The sequence below is a fragment of the Labrus mixtus genome, chromosome 21, assembly GCF_963584025.1.
Source record: "Labrus mixtus chromosome 21, fLabMix1.1, whole genome shotgun sequence".
NCBI classification, from domain to species: Eukaryota; Metazoa; Chordata; class Actinopteri; order Labriformes; family Labridae; genus Labrus; species Labrus mixtus.
This window is the reverse complement of record NC_083632.1, coordinates 10106168-10126727: the sequence shown is the minus strand read 5'-3', so window position 1 is coordinate 10126727 and position 20560 is coordinate 10106168. Positions and strand designations below refer to the sequence as shown.

Genomic DNA, 20560 nt, shown 5'->3' with positions numbered 1-20560 from the left:
CTTAGGCTATGTTTAACAACACATGAACACCTTTGATTTTTGAAGACAGTGACGCTGAGGCAGAACACATTCAACTATCACATTGTGTCTGTCTCCTGCCCAGGGACTACAGATGTAAATGAGCTTATAGCTTACTATGTTACAGCTAATAGGCTGGACACTGTCCCTGTCAAAATAAACAAATAAATAGAACTATAAAACATTTATGTATAGGTCCCACAGCTGTTCAGAAAACATGTTTAAACACATTCAGGTTGTTCTCCACATCTCTCCTCTTATTCTTCTGTCATCTCTCCACGGTCATCTCTCAAGGAATTAAGTTAATTACTATTCATTCCACAGCCACTATATTCACCTCAAATAAACACAGTTATTCTCAGTCTCTACCCTGAAATCCAGGCCTGAAATGTCATTTAGGAGTGTTATTAAAACACAACAAGACACAAAGACACACACAAGCACACAAACAGGTTGTGTCTGCCCTGTGTGCTGCATGCTGGCTTGTCTGCTTGAATAAGAGCGGCGTGGAGGCACAACACTGACACATGCTGACACGTTTACACTTGATTTCAGTCGCCGCAATTCAAATGAAAGTGCGAAGAGACGGCCCCGAGCAGAGCTGTGTGTGTGTCTGCTGCACACGACATGCTTTCATGTAGCTGCTGGACTAATTAAACCTTGGCTGTGCATATCTGTGTCCATGTATGGACTTTGTATGTGTGTATGATTGACACGTCAGGCTACTTGTGAAAATCACTGACTTGTCAAAGGTACTGAGGAGGGACAGGGAGATGAAAAGGAGAAAGGGGAAATGATTTACAGATTTCTTTGCTCTCAATTTACTGTGATTCACACCTTCAGAAATATCTGTCTGCATTTTTAAGATTTTGAATTGAATTGCATTCATATTCTTTTAAAGATACAATATTTCCTCAAACATCCTTTTGACTTGTGAAAAATCCAAACATTTACAAAAAATTAAACTTGTGCTACCAAGATGAATTCAGCACACATTTTGTGTTTAGCTCAAGAATTTAAATGTATTCACTGACTCTTCAGTCCATGTGACTTTGCCTCTAAAGCAGGATAATGACTCATGTTCTCAAACACACACACACACACACAACAACCCTAATGCGTTGATGCCTGGAATACTTAAAAAGGTTTACTTGTTTTATTTAAGTTTAAAATCTAGGTGCAGCTCCAGCTAAATTTTAAGATGTGCCTCAACCGTACAGTCGATGACACAGTCTGAAAAAACATTGGAAAACAGGTGCTTGCTTTATTAGTCCCTGAGGGGGTTTGGCACCGTATTTGCCAAATTAAATAAAAGGAAAATGCTAAGCATCCCAACCCACCCCATTTGTTTTGGATCCGCATCTCCTTCCTCAACAAACGCTCCTTCAGATTGTGCAGAATAGCCCTCGACATTAGGAGAAGTGACATCTTAAAAATGGCTTCTTTTGCTCAGCAGCCTCTCCTCTATGAAATGAGGCCAAGCAGCACCAAACTCCAGCTGATAAATGTCCTATATCACATCCCACCTTCCTCATGCACGTGAATGTGTGTTTGTGCCTGCAGGCATAGCACGTACATGGACCAGTTTGTGATATTATGTATCTTAATGTACGTATGTTGGTACACAGGAGAAGGTAGGATAGAGCCTTCGAGAAAAGACTTAAACAAGTCAATGTGTAGTGGATAGAAATGTAGAGATTTGCTAAGCTTTGTTACAGAAAGGAGACCTCTTTTTTTGAGGGATTTGTTATAAATGGTGCAGGAAATGTTGTAGATAACCTCTGTGACCAACATCAATTTTCAGGTTAGATAAAGGGAGAGTGTTTGAACAATGATACTTCAAAGCATGAAAATCTTTGTTCCGTCAAATTATGTAAATCAGATTTATTTATTTTGCCAGAGGTGTATTGGCCCATATACAGGATGATATACTCTATACCTGCCTAAAATAGCCATAGGTTCATATCAGTGTACATATATCACATCATCTGTGCTGTTAACTGCACACCTGATACTTTGTTTATCCTCTGCGTAAATACCCGTAAAAACAGCACCAAGTCTGATCAGAAGTGCTTTCATCTGAACAAACTTAGGCATCAATTGTCCTCTCCCTTACCCGAACTCTTCAACATGAAGCACATTTGAAAACGGTCAGACCACTAGTAGACTGATGACAGTAAGGAGCTTATAGGGAGAAGCATCTCAGGAAGGAGAGATTGACATGCACATGCAGCTAGATGAGGATGTTACAGAAGTGGTATCGCGGGGGTTTGTGTTAAGCAGTGCTGACAGCAAGTGGCCATACTGCAATTTGAAAATAATCCATTAGTGAAGGTTTTGCATTGAAGTAAGCAGGGTGAAAAGTGTACTCTCTTTAGGATGTTTTTGCCATTTTGAAGACTGTATTATTCAAAGAAAAAGGAAGGGGATGAGAATAAAACACAATTTTCCCAAAATGGAATATTCTACATTCTTACTGTTTTCAATGTTCTTTTTTTCAAAGTTGCTTATTTATATTTAATACAGTTCATTATTCTGCTCACTTACATCTGACTTCCCTGTGGGATGAATAAAAGCTTCTTTATTGATTCTGCAGTTTGCTGCTCTTTTATTTGAAAAGCAAAAAGGAGCATTTTAGCTTCTCAGAAGGTCACATGAAAGTGTCAAAGGTGTGAAATGAATGAATATCAATGATGGACATTGAAGTTGAAAAAGGTATAAAAGTCATGGAGAAAGAAGAAAAATATTCACATCTGGAAAGCAGATAAGAAGAAACAATTAGAGTAAAGTTCCAGTACCTCAAAACTGTACTGAAGCACAGTAAAGGTGTAATCTGAGGGACTTTCTTCCACCGCTGGTCACAAGGTTTGACCGAGCAATAATGAGGCTCTGACAAGTTTTTACCAGGTTATGAAGCTGACTGGAATTAATGTTGATGTTTCTATGCGACCGAAATGTTTATTACCTCTGCTGCTGGAAAAATATCAGACAAATTGAGCAAAGATTCACAGTGAATGATACAATTCCCAAAAAATTTTGGTGAATGATACAATTCACTGTTAGAAAAAACAGGATGAAGAAAACATTACTACTGTAAAACATGTACAAGATAACATCAGAAAAGAGATAATAGGATCACTTTGTCCACAGGGGGCGCCATAATCAACAAAAAAAATTAGAATAGCTCATGGGAGCTTTAAAAAATGATGCGACCATTTTTAATTACTATCAGTTTAATTGAAAGGGGTACATGTCTGATTCTGTATTTTTTGTCAAAACATCAATTTGAAAAATTTTTTGGGAAAAAAAGCAAAGCCTATCAGTGGCAGAGGGGACATTTCATGCCTTGAATTAAAAATATACTAACAATCCTCTTCTCATACATACATTTACTTGTCCTGTACCTCAACTTTTGTGTGGGCAGTATTTGTATATTAGAAATGACACTGTTTTAAATATGTGAGACTCAAACTGTCATCAGACAAAGTTTGAAAACCCCTGAAATGAACTGACATTAATCCACGGTGGTCCAGGATCTCAGCGAGGAGTGCAGGAAGTGGAAAATGCTTTGGCCTGCTCCTCTTTTGAGAAGGCGCACAGTGAGAAGCAGCCTATTAAAATCTCTTTCATTTGAGCAATCACATCATGAGGCTAAGTAAAGGGAATGCTAGTTCAGCTGCAGGAAGGGAATGACTATTATGAGGCAGCACAGACTGAATTATACTAACTTCACCTTAATTGACTCGGTTCGTCCTCCTCCTCTCTCATCACTACAGCTAAACAGGAAACACGGAGACATTATATAAAACCTGGCACCAGTGTGAATTTGTGCGTAGGAATCTTCCTTCTATTATTTCACAAGGTTTTACACAAGATCTGCTTGGCTGCCATATTTTTAGCAGGAAAGCTGTTATTGAATCCAGTAATGAGTCATGCTGTTTTTACCAAACCATCTCGTTAATCAGCTTTAACATTGGGAAGTGCTGAGGGCTCTTTTTGGGGGAGATGCGTGGGGAAAATTGAACATCTCTAAGCCTTCGACTGTGGATTCCACCTTGGAAATCTTGGAATTAATTCTTCACTTTCTCACTTTTAATAGACTAAAGGATATTGGTTATTGTTTACAAAATCTCCTGTCTATGGTATAGTTTTATTTTAATCATATTTATGGCTATATTCATTTTTCAACAACCCAAACACAACAAGCGTAAATGCTGTAGGGTTCATTAAACCAGTTCAAACATGGCAGGTGCTAAATCACTCTGAGCCCTGTGTGTGGGTAAACAAGAGGCTCCTGACCCCGAGGGAGTGACACAAGCTGCCCATGAGGGAGACTCATTTTAACCCTCGATTAGAGGATGAGACAGCTCTGACACTGAGGCCTGTAGCTGTTTGAACTCTGTCAGTAATGATGTAGATGATGTGCATATTTAATATAACAGCTCACCATGTGAAAAGTTTGCCATCATAAACATTGTACATTGATTTGCAATCCCCTGCATTAAAAAGCAAACATTCATTCATCAACATTCATTTTAAAAACAGTTGAATAGGTGGTAAACACTGCTGTTAGTGAACAGAAGAGAAGGCAAGGCAAGGCATGTTAATTTATATAGCACATTTCAACAAGGCAATTCAAAGTGCTTCACACAAGACATCAAAAGCATCATGACAGAGGAAAGAAAAGTAACATTAAAATAGAACATTTTAATTCTTAAAATCTGAAAATATGTTCAAATAAAAATAATTCAAATGAAATTAATTTAAATAAATAAAGTAGTAATATAAAAAGACTTAAAAGTTACAGTGCAGAGTTAATGTTTAAAATCTTATTAAAATTGTTTAATGAAAGGCAGCTGTAAACAGGTGTGTCTTCAACCTCGATTTAAAAGAGGTGAGAGTTTCAGCAGACCTGCAGTTTTCTGGGAGTTTGTTCCAGATATAAGGAGCATAGAAAGTGAACGCTGCTTCTCCGTGTTGAGTTCTGACTCTGGGGACAGAGAGCAGACCTGTCCCAGACGACCTGAGCGGTCTGGATGGTTCGTAATTAATCAGGAGGTCACTAATGTATTTTGGCCCTAAACCAGTAAGTGCTTTATAAACCAGCAGCAGGACTTTAAAGTCTATTCTCTGACAGACTGGGAGCCAGTGTAAGGACCTCCGAACTGGACTGATGTGATCCATTTTCTTGGTCTTGGTGAGGACTCTAGCAGCAGCGTTCTGGATCAGCTGCAGTTGTCTGACTGATTTTTTTAGGCAGACCTGTAAAGACACTGTTGCAGTAATCAAGACGACTGAAGATAAAAGCATGGACAAGTTTTTCCAGGTCCTGCTGGGACATAAGTCCTCTGATTCTAGATATGTTCTTCAGGTGATAGTAGGCTGATTTTGTAATTGTCTTAATGTGGCTTTTAAAATTGAGGTCTGAGTCCATCACTACACCCAGATTTCTTGCCTGGTCTGTGGTTTTCAGTCTTACTGACTGAAGCTGATTGCTGACTCTTAGTCGCTCCTCCTTTGCTCCAAAAACAACAACCTCAGTTTTGTCTTTGTTTAGCTGGAGAAAATCTTTGCACATCCACTCATTGATTATATGCACTTACCCAGTGCTTTTATGGGACCATGGTTGCCTGGCGACATTGTAATATATATTTGTGTGTCGTCTGCGTAATGATAACTTATTTTAGTAAGGGTCAGTATTTCCTGCACAGATTTCCCCCATGGGTTTAGATAAATGTGTCTATGAGAGAGGCATTTCCATATGAGAGAACAAATCTCTCCCTGCTGTCCCTCCAGAAAACTGGAGCAGAATGGAGGTCACATTCAGAAGACCGTACATGATTTTCTCAGTTCATTGCTCCGTTGTAAGACACTCATTTCATTCTCAGTCACATGAAAAATGCCAACACAGTCTGAAAGATTGGCTTCACTGTATCACCATCAGACATAAGCTGTGACCCGCTTCTATTCTTCAAACTAAATCCCAGCAGGTGTTGAGTTTGTACAGGGAGAGTGGTGAAATTAAAGCATAATAAAACAGCGAGTGTGCAGATTCTTCTTAACCTCTGCTTGTAACTGACACTGTTATCCCATGATGTTCTGAATAGAAGAATCGTAAAAAAATATATAGCTTTTAAACGGCTGAAAAATAAAAAAAAATAACAATTGATGGTCAACAAAAGCTCCAGTAATACTTCAGCGAACAATAAACAATTGAAGCCAGAAGACAGATATGTTGTTATTTAAATTTAAGTTGCTGCAGACCCTGTCACAGTAAAACCGTGATATTGATAGTTTGGTAAACTAACTGCAAATAAAGCTATCATCCTGAGACTCTAAAGAAGTTGATCAGGCTTATATCCAAGCAGCAACCGCTGGTGTTAAAAAAATGAAGCTGATGAAGCTGTTTGTCAAGAGGCTTAAAAACCCTCCTAAGTTCAGTTCTCAGCCTGTCGTTAAGATGACTTAAAAGTTAGGTTAAGACATTTACAACATGGTGACTGCCATTGGTTGGACTCCAAAGCCCCCTGCATTAACAGACGCGTGACGTCACTCAGGCTTTGTCCAATAATATTTACTGAATGTATGTTCATCGTAAACAATTCTCAGCCAGGAGTAATATATCAAGCATGACCCAGACTGAAAAAGTTACACTCATTGACTTGAAATGTCTTCTCCGGCTGGCTAAAAGATTCCCTCCACTCAGAAATGTTTCTCTTACTTTTTTGTCTCCCTAAATATCTGACATGAATAAGACTGAGAAGTATCTTTGATAAGTTTGTAACTAGAGAGGTGTTTTTTCCTTGTTCTATTCAGGCTGGAGAGGTGTGTGACACTCCCAGTTATCTGAGATTTCAACTGGAGGAAGCTCAATTTGAAAGTATGAAAGATATTGAAATGTCAATCAAAGTGTTAAGTGTAACAACACCAACCACATCTGAAGGTCTAGCCCAGTGCAAACAAGGGTGTTACTGTAAGTCTGCATCAGTGTGATTCCTTTTGATATCAAACTTGAGATAAAGCCTTCTTTATGAGTTCTTTATTACAGTAACACTACTGCTGTAGGAAAAACTCCAGTATGCTAAATATGAGCAGACATTAGGATTTCTTAAAAAAATGAAACATGTCAACTTTAGTGACGCTGCAGTTTGGGCAGATACTTGCGAGGAAAGCCACTCTGTTTTCTGCTGCCTTCACTTTTGGTCTATTTGTGTAGACTGCAAAAAGAGTCTTGAATCCAAATCTTCAGCTTACAGTAAAGTCTCTCTAAGAGGAAGTAAAAGTAAATTTACTAACAATCTAATGAGGAAGTAAAATTTTACGCCTTGGCTCAGATAACTCTCTAAGTCTGGAAGGATACATCGATGGCTCTCTCTCCTTCTGTTACATGTTACATGCCAGCTATTTGTCACCTGCTAAGGGGGATTGCATTCACTGAATTTTCGGTTTCCTACACCAAAAAAACTGCACAATATTCAACCATTGACCCTGAATTCAAGAAACGTTATTTCAGCTATCATAAGAGCTTTGGATTAGTTGGTCAGGATCTATAAGTTTGCTGCTGGATACTATAGAAAGTCAAAACAAACAACAGGCAGACAGACATGGGCCAATTCTGTCTTCATGCTCTAGATCACTTTCACACTTTAAAGTATGAATGATGATATGACAAGGCTATTACCTGACACAGGAAAAGTCAATAACATTCTGATGATAACAAAATGAGGTTGAAGTGAAGGAGAAATTAAACAATGGATACAGTTTTAATTCAATTTTATGCGCTGGGTTGAATCAGGGACAGCTAAATATGTTTGGCAAGCCTGCAGATGCAGACAGCCTCATAAATCAACATTAAAACGTGCCATCTTATTGGCCAGTTGTTCATTTGAAGCTTTTTTTCCCAGAGTTTTGATTGATCAGGCTGGTCAGCATGGTAGAATGACACAGGTGCTGATGAGGGAAGGTGATTAATGGCCCTTCATCAAAGCAGGTGTGCAGAAAATGCTTGGAAATGGCGAGGGGCTCTGTTGGAATAGTAAATATATACTGAGTGTATTACACCTCCTTATGGTTTGCAGATGTGAATATAAGAGAAAGATTATACCATAAGTCACAATTAATAAATAAATGCCTTAACAAGTTGTGTTTAATATCTAGATACAGTATAAAAGGCTGCTATTTCTCCACATTTGAATTTCTGCTGAAAACCAGTGTTTGCATATATTTCAAGGTCAAAACAAAGCTTTTCTGACAGTTCATGGTAACTCTAAACCTTTCTTTTATTTCTGAATTTTTTATGCTGTAAAATCAAGATCCAGTATCTACACAGACAAAAATCTGACTGTGAACGTGTGCGAGGCAAATTGTCTTCATTACAAACTTTGGCACCAAGAAGCCTGAGGCTCAGAAACAAAGAAGCACTTGTTTCTTTCAATTATAAACAGACCCACTATGGAGGAAAAAATGATGGAAATAGTGTTAAAAAAAGGGAGAACCAAGGATAGTACAACAACCCTGCAGTAAACATCAATTTAGTGAGGCTCATAATGTTCTGTTTTTTGTTCAGAGTTGTTGATTAAATTGTGGTCTTTTTGAGGCGGTTTGCAGCGTTGTGAAGCCAACATAAAGTAACGAGTCTTTCAGTCAGTGTTTTTCTTCTTTATTATATAATGTTGCACTGAGACCTGAGAAAAGACAGTTTTTTCACAGCAGATGTTTTAGCTTTCCAATGGATGAATAGCATTGTTCATTTTAGGTTATCTAGTTTCAGGGCTCTGATATCATGCATGATGTCTCACGGGCATGGTGTACTGGGACCTGTTAATGTAATGGAGACATCATTCGTCACAGTACTTATACCAAATGTCTGCTGTGGGAAAAGGTCAATTCATGTAGGGATAACCTGGCCTCTTTCTGTCTTCACAATTGTATCCTTACTTGCCTTGAAACATCAGCTTGATATGGTGACAGTCTCCTAAGTCCTACAAATATTCTTATTTCGGGATGCAGAAGGCCCAGTGGTAAGATCGCACCCCATGTAGGGAGGCTATAGTCCTCCAAGTGGGCGGCCTGGGTTCAAGTCCGACCTGTGGCTCCTTTTCAGCATGTCATTCCCCACTCTCCCTCTCTCTGGTTTCTCTTATGACTCATAAGGGCTTTAAAAAAACTACATCCTAAAAAGCATAAACTTTTGCTCCCTGGGAGCCTTTTGGAGAACTTTTAACTGCAAAGGTATGTGTCCTTTAGAGGAAGTCCTCAGCGCCACAAGTGTGTTATATTATAATGTGACTGCCTGAAAATGTACTTTATATGTTACAAATTATAATTGTTATTTGACACCTAAAGTTCCATGTTATACTTAGAGCCTAACAGAATCATTACAGATGCTTACCCAGAGCTATCTTCTGTGTGTATGTTTTTTTATGTCAGATATCAATTCCAGCATAATATCCATTATCTGAATACTGAACGTTTTCCTTGAAAATAGCATGTACATGGAGTGTCACTGAAGCTGGTGTGTATGAGATTTGGGTTCCCTGATTTATGGTTTGAAACTCTTCTATTTGCTGCTAGGAATATCATAGAGGTGATTTCTTCAAAACTCTGTATTTATGATTAAAACATTGACATTTTAATCAAAAATTAGAACAATATGAGATTCAATGTAGGCTGGCCACTATACAAGCTTCATAAAAGGTTATAACTTTATGAGAACAGCTGTACTTGATTGCTTTAAATACTAGCGTGCCTCCTTAAGTGAACTCTTTAAAGAGAGTGACCATTGCCACCAAGGCAGCAGAAGAAATCAGTACTAAGATAAGACACACGACAAAAACAAGTCGGTCACCAAGCGTACACAAACAGCAAGAAAAAGTTACAGAGATCGCAATAAAAGGCTGCAATTTAAAAGACAAGAACCTTTGTTAAAGTGTTTTGTTATATGATTAAGTCTGCTTGGTGTTAATTATTGGACAGCAGTCACTTTAATATGAATGCATTCATAGTAACTCTGGGTTAACTCATCAGGTTGATAGCCAGCTTCGTGTGGCTGCTTAGTGTGAACCCTTTTTGTTCGGGTTTGTGAGGCCAGTACTGTACAGGTCTTAAGACAGATGAGGAGTAGTATTAAATAGGGCGTGACAAACTTATGCAGCTTAAATCAATTCATTTACAAAGAAAAATGATGAATACAGTACATTGTCTCGGTTGTGAACTTTGGAAATGATAATATAACATAAGTAAACAAACTTAGTGCTCTCCTACCTGAGCTGACTGCCTTGGCCAGCCGTCGCAGCCTCCTCTGGTGGGTCTTCCCTCTGTAGTGGATCTGGGCTTGAGCGCTAGAATTCAGCTGGATGTTGCACACCTGACACATTGTGGCACTGCTGACGCTGCTGCTTTGACGTCGCTCACGTTTGGCCTTGTGTCCTGCCACCACCTTCCTCTCCTCTTCATCTTCCTCCTCCTCTTCTTCCTCCTCCTCTTTCCTCTTTCCTTGCTGAGCCTTGGGAGGGGGGCTGCTGTCCGGCCAGTTCGGGCTTTTTGGACGCTTCATATCTAGAGTGAGAAAGACGGAGACATTGCTAATCGAAATATGTGACATGTATGTTTTTAAAGCCTCCACAAGGGGGGGATAGAGCGGCATGCTTCAGCTTTCATTGTACCTTACAGAGAGCGAATTTAAAGGCAGACAAAGGAGGCTTATTATTTTGATTTATCTACATCTTTTGGCCAGTCACTGTCAGCATTTTAAAATATTCAAATTGTATGTTATAAATCGTTCACATCCCATCATAGACTCAAATTAAAGGGCCGCTATTGTGTCAGAACTCAAAAGATATACCACTGCGTCTTTTTAGTAAAACCTGGACCTTAGACACCACTAACTGACAACACTGGTCTCTCTGTGGCACATACATCACAGAGACTGTAGATAAGTATCTTGTTCCTGCTTCTCTCCATTTATCAGATCATAAAAGATTATTCCTCTGGGAACATAAAGGCAACATGTCTTTGTGAGAGCTTTAACACCTGAAATGGCCGAGCAATTCTGACAGCATAAATCAAGCTGCAGCTCAATGCGGACATGTGCAAATGCCACCAAAAGACTAACTGAATTCTTTGTTTCGGTGCTGCTTATATGATAATGGAGTCAATTAAGCCCTCGACGTGATGGACGTTTTATCTCCCGCCTCGCTGAACGCACCAAACAGAAACCATCATTTGGAAAATCTTTGCTGTTCTGAAAAATTCAATTTGACTGGTGGGGAGATGAAAGTGGAATGGAAATGTGTTTGCTGGAATTCATCAGCTGCAGACCAGCAACATCAAAGCTGCAGTCCGTCTCGGTGATGATTTGAATGATGTTTTACTGCAGTGTGGCAGTGGAGGGGACATGAGTTACTGCTGGTGACGATGGTGATGAAATAAGGAGTGTTTCAACAAAGAGAAGTGTGTGCCATAACCTTGCACACGACAAACACACATGCTTAAACATACAGAGTGTCAGAGAAACATGAGGAAAGGGCCAATTTTAAAAGCCAGGGATGGAGTTGGATGTGAAAGCAGTTGTTTGGCCCAGAGACGCCCACTTCATACAAATATGAATAAATACAAATGCAGCCGAAAACCTATTTTTTTCCTCACAGCAGAGTATGATTTTAAAACACATTTAGAATAAACAAATCATTGGGAAAAAAACAACACTGCTCACATAAGGTTGTGTCTATAAACAACAGATCTGGTAGGAAACAAACATCATGTCTCCTGGATAACATTTACAATTAAGATGGGATAACATGTGCTTTTATCCATCCTTACAGAGACTGTTGCTCAGCAGTACAAAATGTGTGAAAGTATGAAAATACATGAGATTTAGTTTTTTAAATCTAGATTATACAAATTGCTAAAAAAGCTCTTATTTTTCCCCTCTTGTTTATTTTGTGTTTTTTATACAGATGTTTTGCATTATTGTGCAAAATATGTTGTGTCTGGTTTTCATTTAAGTGCCCTTCTCTGTTTACATGTGTATGACAGTTTTTTTGTCTTTTTTATTGATGCTACTGCGGATGCAGCTTAATGTGCAGGACAAAGGTCTGAAAAAATTCCCAGGGTGACAATAAAGTGTATCATATCATAACTTTAAGGCATTTAGAGGTATATAAATATAAATGCAAACAGTAAGGATATTGTTGATGAGTTCTATAATATCATGTCTGAAAGGGTTCAACACTTTTATGATTTTATCAATGCTATTGCACTTTTTTTTTTACTGATTTTGTCCTAAAATCGTACAATTGAGGGAGTATAAAGAAATTGGTTTTGAGAAAGACGCTGAGGAAATGCAGTTAACTCATGAATCTCATGAATCTATCAAGTCAGCAAATAATGATATTTAACATATACAGTATGTATTACAGTAGTGAATAGTTAACTTTGGGCATCTGAGGCTTCTGTTAAGGAAATTCTGATTGAAATACATTATTGTAAAAGTCCAGAACTACTCAAAAGCCACACTCTTCACAATTTACCTCTTTAAGATTTCCGTCCAGAGCAAAAGGGGTGGAAAGTTTTTAACGCTTCTTTAACTTTGCCAGAAAATTGTATATTTGCCGCCTGTTTACTATTACTCATGATTGTTTATCTTATCACCACCTACAAAGAATTACACGCACAAATCATTTTTACATCCAGACGCATTGATTGTTTTCCAGCCCACCTGCTGTGTGTCTCTTGTCTGTTAGCTGCTTGAGAACAGTGCTGTCTGCTGCTCACGTATCTGAAGTCTTCTGTCAGTTAATGTTTTGTAAAAGGTATTGATGAGTCAGCAGCCAGGTTTAGTCAGAGGGAGGTATGGAAAGACCGTCTATTTCACCTTAAGGTGATTGGAGTCGTCAAGGTTTTTCTATTCAGATCATTTTCTTTTAATAACTAGTCCTGTTCAGATGCTCTTGTGGGCTTTTTGTGTCTTTATTGTAGGGATAGGACAGTGGATAGAGTCTGAAATCAGGGAGAGAGAGTGGGGAATGACATGCGGGAAAGGAGCCACAAGCTGGACTCGAACCTGGGCTGCCCGCTTGGAAGACTATAGCCTCCATACATGGGGCGTGTGCACTAACCACAGCGCCACCGACGCCCCGCTCTTGTTGGTTTTTGTCGGAAAACTGCCAAAGTTTAAACCCTCCATTAGACTGGATGCATCCAAGCTACACCTCTACCTCCTTTACTTGTGGTCAGCATGGGCTTGGCACGGGACATCCCCATTATCAAATGACTTAAACAGATTGAGGTTCAGCCAGCAGCTGCTGCTTTCTGCTGGATCTCTGTACAACAGCCAGAGATTCTCTGTCTGCCTGGCACCAGAGTTTGCAGCTGGAAATAGCCTGGTCCTCCACTACAGACCAAAAGAGTAAATCACAATACTCTTCAGAGCAAAATCAAAAAGTTGTCAGTTAAGAGTGAAACCCTTGAGAAAAAGTTATTCCTGATATTTTCCTATCGTTATAAATCAACATTTAAATCCCCAAGAGTTGAAGTTGACCCCCAGAGGATGTACTGCAATGTAATTCTTTATAAAAACATCCTTCACAGTTGCATATTTCTCTGTTGCCCTGACAGCTCAACAAAAGAAAACTATTTTGCCGAATTGAAATTCTGCTACAAAACACAACCAACACAGCCAAAAGCTATGTTGCACAACACACAACAAAATGCATCCAAAAGGCACTAAAAATGCTGAATACAGGCCGAAGAAGGCCTAGCATTGATCCTTTGGAGGAAGCTTGCATGGTACATGAATTTCTCTTTCTGGTCAAACACTTTATTAGTTTGAATCAAAACTTTGTTGTTTTTGTTTATTTTTTACTTCAAAAGTAAAAGAAATCCTTTCTGGGCAGCTGATGCCCTTTGTTCTTCAAAGAACGAACAACTGGCTTTTATGAAAAAAATCAAACATTTCTGAAAATTCCATGAAAACTCAAGTAAACTCATGACACATGAAAATCAGGACCTAATGAAGCGCCATTATGAGCTAAGGAGCAGGGTAGTTGACATCATAATGCTAGCAGCATGCTGGCTGTTATTTTTCTCTCTTTTTAAATGAGGTAAAGCAGCGAGAGTGAGAGAATATACTGTTATCCATGTAGTACACATCAGCTCAACCTACTGACCCTGAGGATGCAGATAAATCTGAGCGAACCAGCCGTAAAATCTCAATGCATCATGGAGCTACTGTGAATGTTGTTGAACAGCTTTGTGATACAAAGAGCTATGAGAGGAGAAACTCGGTAGCTTTATCAGTAAACACAGTATCTGTTCTCCTCTTAGCAGTGAAGCTATCTGGTCCTGGCAGCTTTTAAAATACCAGCGCTCATCAGCCTGTCGAGATGAGGAAACAAAGCCAAGAATATAAGCACAGGTCATAAATGCTGCTTTAACTACCACTCTCTGATCCGATGCTCCAAAAGTTAAAAATCATAAACAAATCACATCCCTCCTGTCCTTCAGCAGCTTTATTGGCTCCCAGTTAAATACCACATTGACTTACTAACCTTTAAGACCATCCATAACATTGCTCCTCTGTACCTCTCTGAACTCTTGCACATCAAAACCCCCACCCGCACTCTCAGGTCTTCTTCTTCCATACAACTCACTGCATCACGTGCCCACCTGTCCACCATGGGGTCCAGAGCCTTCAGCCGCTCTGCCCATCGCCTCTGGGACTTTCTGTCACCAGACATCTGTAATATAGATTCTCTCACTGTTTTTAAATCTCATCTCAAAACACATCTTTTTAAATTGGCATATTCTGTTTGATCATTAGCCATCCTGTCTCTCAAATCTGCTTCACCATGATTTTATACTCTGTAAATGAATGTTCATTTTATCAATGTATTGTTACTTTGTGGTTTTTATCTCTGCTTTGTAAGGTGACCTTGGGTGCTTTGAAATGCGCCTTTAAATAAAAAAAGTATATTATTATTATTAGTAAATCAGCTAGACACAGAGGCGGGTGTTAAGTCCCCTAGTCAAGTCAAGACAAGTCAAGTTTATTTCTATGGCACATTTCAGCAGCAATTCAAAGTGCTACACACAAAACAAAAAAACATCCAGAAAAAGGGAAAAAGAGACATTAAAATAGAACATTAATAAAGAAATAAGACATTAAGCAAAAATAAGAAATTAAAGCACAAGTTAACTAATCTCGAATGTGTAGTGATGTTATAGTGCTCTTTCAGTGTTATAGTGCTCTGAAGTCCCTAGAAACGTCCTATAAAAATGTGTAAAAATAACTGTGGTATTTCCTGCTGTCATGATGTAAATACAGTCGAGGATTTCACACTTATTCTGCACATTTTCACAGACCAAAACTGCCCTGCAGCAAATAAAAACGCTGTAGACTTGGTTTCATATCTGCTGATTTGATAAAAAGCCATCGTCTCTAAAAATACCTTGTTTGTTAAAAAGAAAGAGGCGTCCATCTTTGTACCTACTGTATGTCATTTAATGCTATAATCACAGCCATGCAGAGCATAACGTATTCTTTCAGTACTAAGACATCCTGCATTTGCATCTTGTTAAAGGATTTCAGCTAATGATTCATGTCAGCGACCACACAACATAGCAGATATAAATACTAATTCACCTGCCCATGAGTGCCGTCTCTGTGTAATACTCTACTAACTTTCCCTGCCAACTGCGTGCCCGACATCTTTGCTTCATGGCCTGAGACAGCTGCAGGGAAATGACCCGTCAAACCCATAAACAACTCTATCAAGGGACTCACTTGTTGCCACAGTGAATATTCTCCACAATGGGTGACTATATGAATGACTAATGTATTATGATGCTGCCAGATATGATTACTTATGTATGGCTGCAACTTTTTGGACTGTTAAAGTTGTCTTATCCATGGTTTCAGAGTCCTAACTTACACTATTCTGACCTACAAAGTTTATTTACTTAAGCTCATATAACGTAGAAAGAGGATGGAGGTAAACGTTGGCTTGATGGTCAAGAACTTGTTTTTTTCATTCATGTATTGTGTATCTATATATTTCTCCAGATTTGCACCGATCAACCTGCACCTGGATTTAAGTGTTTGCTGATAATGACTACTTCTCTGAAACTAGTGCAGTTAAAAAATATACAAATAATATGAGTCAATTATTCGATTCTTCTGCAAACATTTTGCTATTTTTGAATAACACAACGCTGTTTGCTAGCACCACAATGATGTTGCTTGTAACCATCACGTGATAATTTACCTGCAACCGCTTAATATTTTGGGGGGGGATTATTGGTTATGGTATCAGATTGGGGCACTGAGTGGTGTACATGCCAATACTAAAAAAAACAATACTGATATGCGTTGTAGTCGAAGTCGTGGAAGCCGTGGAGGTCGTAAGAAAAACTACTTCAACTCTCAAATTACTACCATCCAAAGACAATGTGAGTGCAAGGTGACTTTCTGCTCATTGAAAATGAATGTGCTAAAAAAAAAAGAAAGCTACTAATTTCAAGATTATCTAAAAAGAACGTGCATGCCCACATAGGTTTTTCCATTTATCCTGATGAGACTCAGGTTGAGGGTTGGTAGGGATATCTTCCAAATTAAATGGGCACCAAATTCCGTGCACCAACAACATTAATCAAGGTGTTATTTGTCCTCGGCTCACTTACAGAGCGAGGAGGATGTCAATCAAACACAGTCAGCAGACTCCCACACATGCTTAGAGCTTTTATACCCCCAAAAAACGTTTCGGTCTGCAGGATCTTCAAACTTTTTCTGAGTCGAGAAAGTCTTCCCAACACTTTTGTTTAGACCACTCCAGTGAACTGCATTTTGACAGTTTAAGTTTTCTTTCAGCACCATCACCAAATCATTCAGCCCAATTTTTTTTGTGTGGCTGCTTTCTCATGACGAACATCTTACTCACGATTGTCAATACTGAGGCCAGGAGTATCTAAAATGATAACTCAATTATGTTGGCTTCTACTGCTACTGTGAAATTCACATAGAGTAAACAAGATATAATTTATTTTACAGACAGGTCACAATGGTACAGTTAAGAAAGAAGTTAAGAGAATTCAGGCTATGGCTACAGTAGGTTCAGAAATGTAAGTATTTGAACTATCTGTCCTCCACAACAGAAATACCAATCAGATGTTATTAGGGCTGGGCACGTTAACGCGTTATTTTCGCGTTAACTCATTAATTAATTATCGCCGACAATTATTTTATCTCGCATTAACGCAGTTTTTATTATTTATTTTCTTATTGTAAAAGTCTGTTGCTCACTGGCTTTTATTTTGTTAAATTCCATCGTGAGCGAACCTCGTATGTTGCTTACTGCTGCGCATGTTTGCTGCGGCGCTCACAGGAAACAGTGTTGCCAACTTGGCGACTTTCTCGCTAAATCTGGCGACTTTCCAAACCCCCTTGGCGACTTTTTTTTGTCAACAGCTACTAGCGACAAATCTAGCGACTTTTTCTGGTGTTATTGGAGACTTTTTTGGTGTAAGAAACTGACGTGAAAGCACGTATTGCTCTGCAGTCACTGTCCTCAACGAGCAGCGGGTGCTGCCGTGAGCCCCTCCCTCTTCCAAAAGCACTCACAGGCTGTCAGTCAGAGAGCAGAGAGGAGACCCACACCACTCTGCGTCCAGACTGCAACCAATACAATAAGCTTTAGTTTTGTATTTATTTGCTTTGATTACATTGTTTAAGTTGAGAATTAATCGCGATTAATCACAGGCGCTCATGCGATTAACGCGATTAAAACTTTTAATCGTTGCCCAGCCCAAGATGTTATATACACATTTGGACAATGGAAGGCTGAGAACTTTGCTTTCTTGCTTAACAGTTGGCCTGTTAATGTTTCTTTGAAGTTCAGAGGGTGTTATCCGAGTCTCCTCTATCATTTGCCTGAAGCTATGTAATATAAGTGGCATAAATCTGACCTATAAGAGTGAAGAGAAACCATATTGTAAAGTAAAAGGGGGGTGCAGGATATCAAAAGACAAAACAAGAGCATTATTGTAAAAAAAAAACGGAGCACACTGAATGTTTGTTTTGATGATCTTGAAATTATGAAAGCCCAAACACTTAGATAGATAATAGTAAACATATTAAAGATATGTTATCTTAATTCAAATGTAATTAAATCACTTGGGATTGAATATAGGGAATATCTGTCCCACCAGGTGAGTCCTGGGCTGACATGTAGCTATAAAACCAGAAACCTGTTCAGCCTATTTCCTGTTCTCCCCATCTGTACCACATGTGCTGCTTTAATGTGTAAAGAACTTATAGAATAGAATAGAATATAATTACTTTATTGATCCCATGAAATTGTGGTGTTACAGCAGCAGGTTATCCAACACACAATATGAGTAAAAAACACAATGTTAGCAATCTAAACACAATATAATATTTAATACAAAGTAAATAAGTACTAAAAGATATCAAAAATAAGAATGTGAATATATACAACCAGGATTTAACTAAGCATTATTAGTCTTAAATAGGAAGATTAAGTATGGAAGATTGAACGTAAATGTGCAAAAACAGAGTTGTAAATGGTTGTAAATTAAATATGAAAGATTAAATGTAAATGTGCAAAAACAGAGTAGTAAATGGACAGTATTGACATAAGTTAAATAAATGGACAGTATTGACATAAGTTAAAGTAAAAGAGGGTATTATTATTTATGACCGAGCTTTGACACGAGAGGCTGCATCAAGAAAATCTGTGGCACTGTAAAGCTTGGAAGAAATATTTCGAATAATACAAGCTATAAGAGACTTTCTCCAGTAAAACAAATTTCTTAGCGAAGCTTTGATAACATTATAAAGTGATCTAAAGAAAGTGGATGAGCTTTAGAATCAGGTTCCCTTGCATGCAGTTCACTACAATTTCTCAAAAGAACAGCATCCAGTGTGGCATCTCATTATATATAGCTACACTTAATTCCCTCCAACTGTATTTCTATGATACCATAAAGGATTATTGGCTTTGAAATGTGCATTTTGATTTGTTTCTTTACTTTACAATGTGATGTGCTTGTCTCTAAAGCCTGTTTAGACAACAATAATGAACCACTAGTAGTCCTAAGAATATATTTCAGAGAATGAAGTCCTCTGTTTAGACTGGCCTTTTAAATTAAGACTGAACAAGTCCAACACTCTCCAGACACTTATGTGATCTAGGAAACTTCCTGGAAAAATCCAGATGTGTTAAGAGTTGGATAAACGCCTTCTGGGTTCAATGCAAGCAGCTGTTATTGGGATGTTTCAGCATACGCTCTTTAAAAAATGGCCTGGTTCCAGACACAGAGGTCAAGATCAGTTCCCTCGCTGCAACACCTGTCGTCTCTGTTCCATTACGCCGACAGCAGATAAAGCCTTCAGCCTGACATGGAAAAAATTGCGGGTGGAAGTATACGAGTAATAAATAATTTGAGTTTCTAAGAATCACTTGCTCTGATTTAATAACTGTGATAAGTGAGTCACAATGCAAACAAATTTAGATATGAATAACTTTCGAAGAAAAGAGACCAACACCTCCTGCTCTTTTTAGTCTTGACAGTCAAAATGACGACTGAAAGACTGAGTGACAGGTGGACTACAATTACAGTTGTGTTGCTAGGCAACCCCGCACAGGCTGTGAAATCATGAATTTGAAGCGTTTCAACTCAAATTGCAGCTCAATTATGCTGCAATTTTCTGCAGAGAAGGCAAAGAAAATGGACAAAAAGCCACATCTTGCTGGATGGCGGATGCAGACAGAAATCTGCAGAGGTTGCGTGAGGTTGAGTGAAGTCTGTAAGAGAAAGCTTGATTTATATCTGATATATTATCTATTATTTTCTGCACATATGTGAATAAACTAGTACAGTACAATATACAAACCCTTTTCTGCCATTTTTTTTCCTTACAATCAGTACAGACTCCAGTTAAAACATCACGACTGTGTTTCTGTTCCAAAAGGCTGCATCAAAATGAAAGTATATCTGTTTACCATGTGGATGCTGTCATAGAAAAATTATTTTTTCGATCACATTTTACTGGCAAAACAATTAATCGATTAACTGAGATCATTGTGAAACCTGAAGTGATTCAAAGAATTACGGATATTAACAATGATCTGAGGTTGTAGCCCTTTACTAAGGGGGAACTGTAACTTCAAAGGCATTGCTAAATGCTGAAATGGGGAGCAGGTGTGCTACAGGTAAAAAAAATGGTGAATAAAGCAAAAGCTTATCAGAAACTGGTCTTAGATGTGTGAGGATTTTTCTCTCATTGGTGCATTAAAATAAAGATGACAAACAGCTCTTTATTTTGAAAGAAGGCCAAGGAGAAACATGACTCACCTGAAGCACTCAGTGAAGTATAAATACACACACACACACACACACACACACACACACACTACATTAACGTTCACTAACACTCACCGTGACCCTCCGGACAACATGCAGTCATACACACACCACACACACTGTACAGTACACTGTTTGTACACCAGATAAACACCACTGT

General features: G+C 38.6%; 1 protein-coding gene across 1 annotated transcript in view; it reads right to left on the bottom strand.

Annotated features, from left to right (window-relative positions):
* The window catches only part of LOC132955519 (zinc finger protein 385C-like), a 70012-nt gene that overhangs the window by 31690 nt on the left and 17762 nt on the right, over nt 1–20560 (bottom strand). The window contains exon 2 of the mRNA XM_061028382.1: nt 10282–10575. Coding sequence (XP_060884365.1) covers nt 10282–10575 — 294 coding nt within the window. The remainder of the gene's footprint in view (nt 1–10281; nt 10576–20560) is intronic.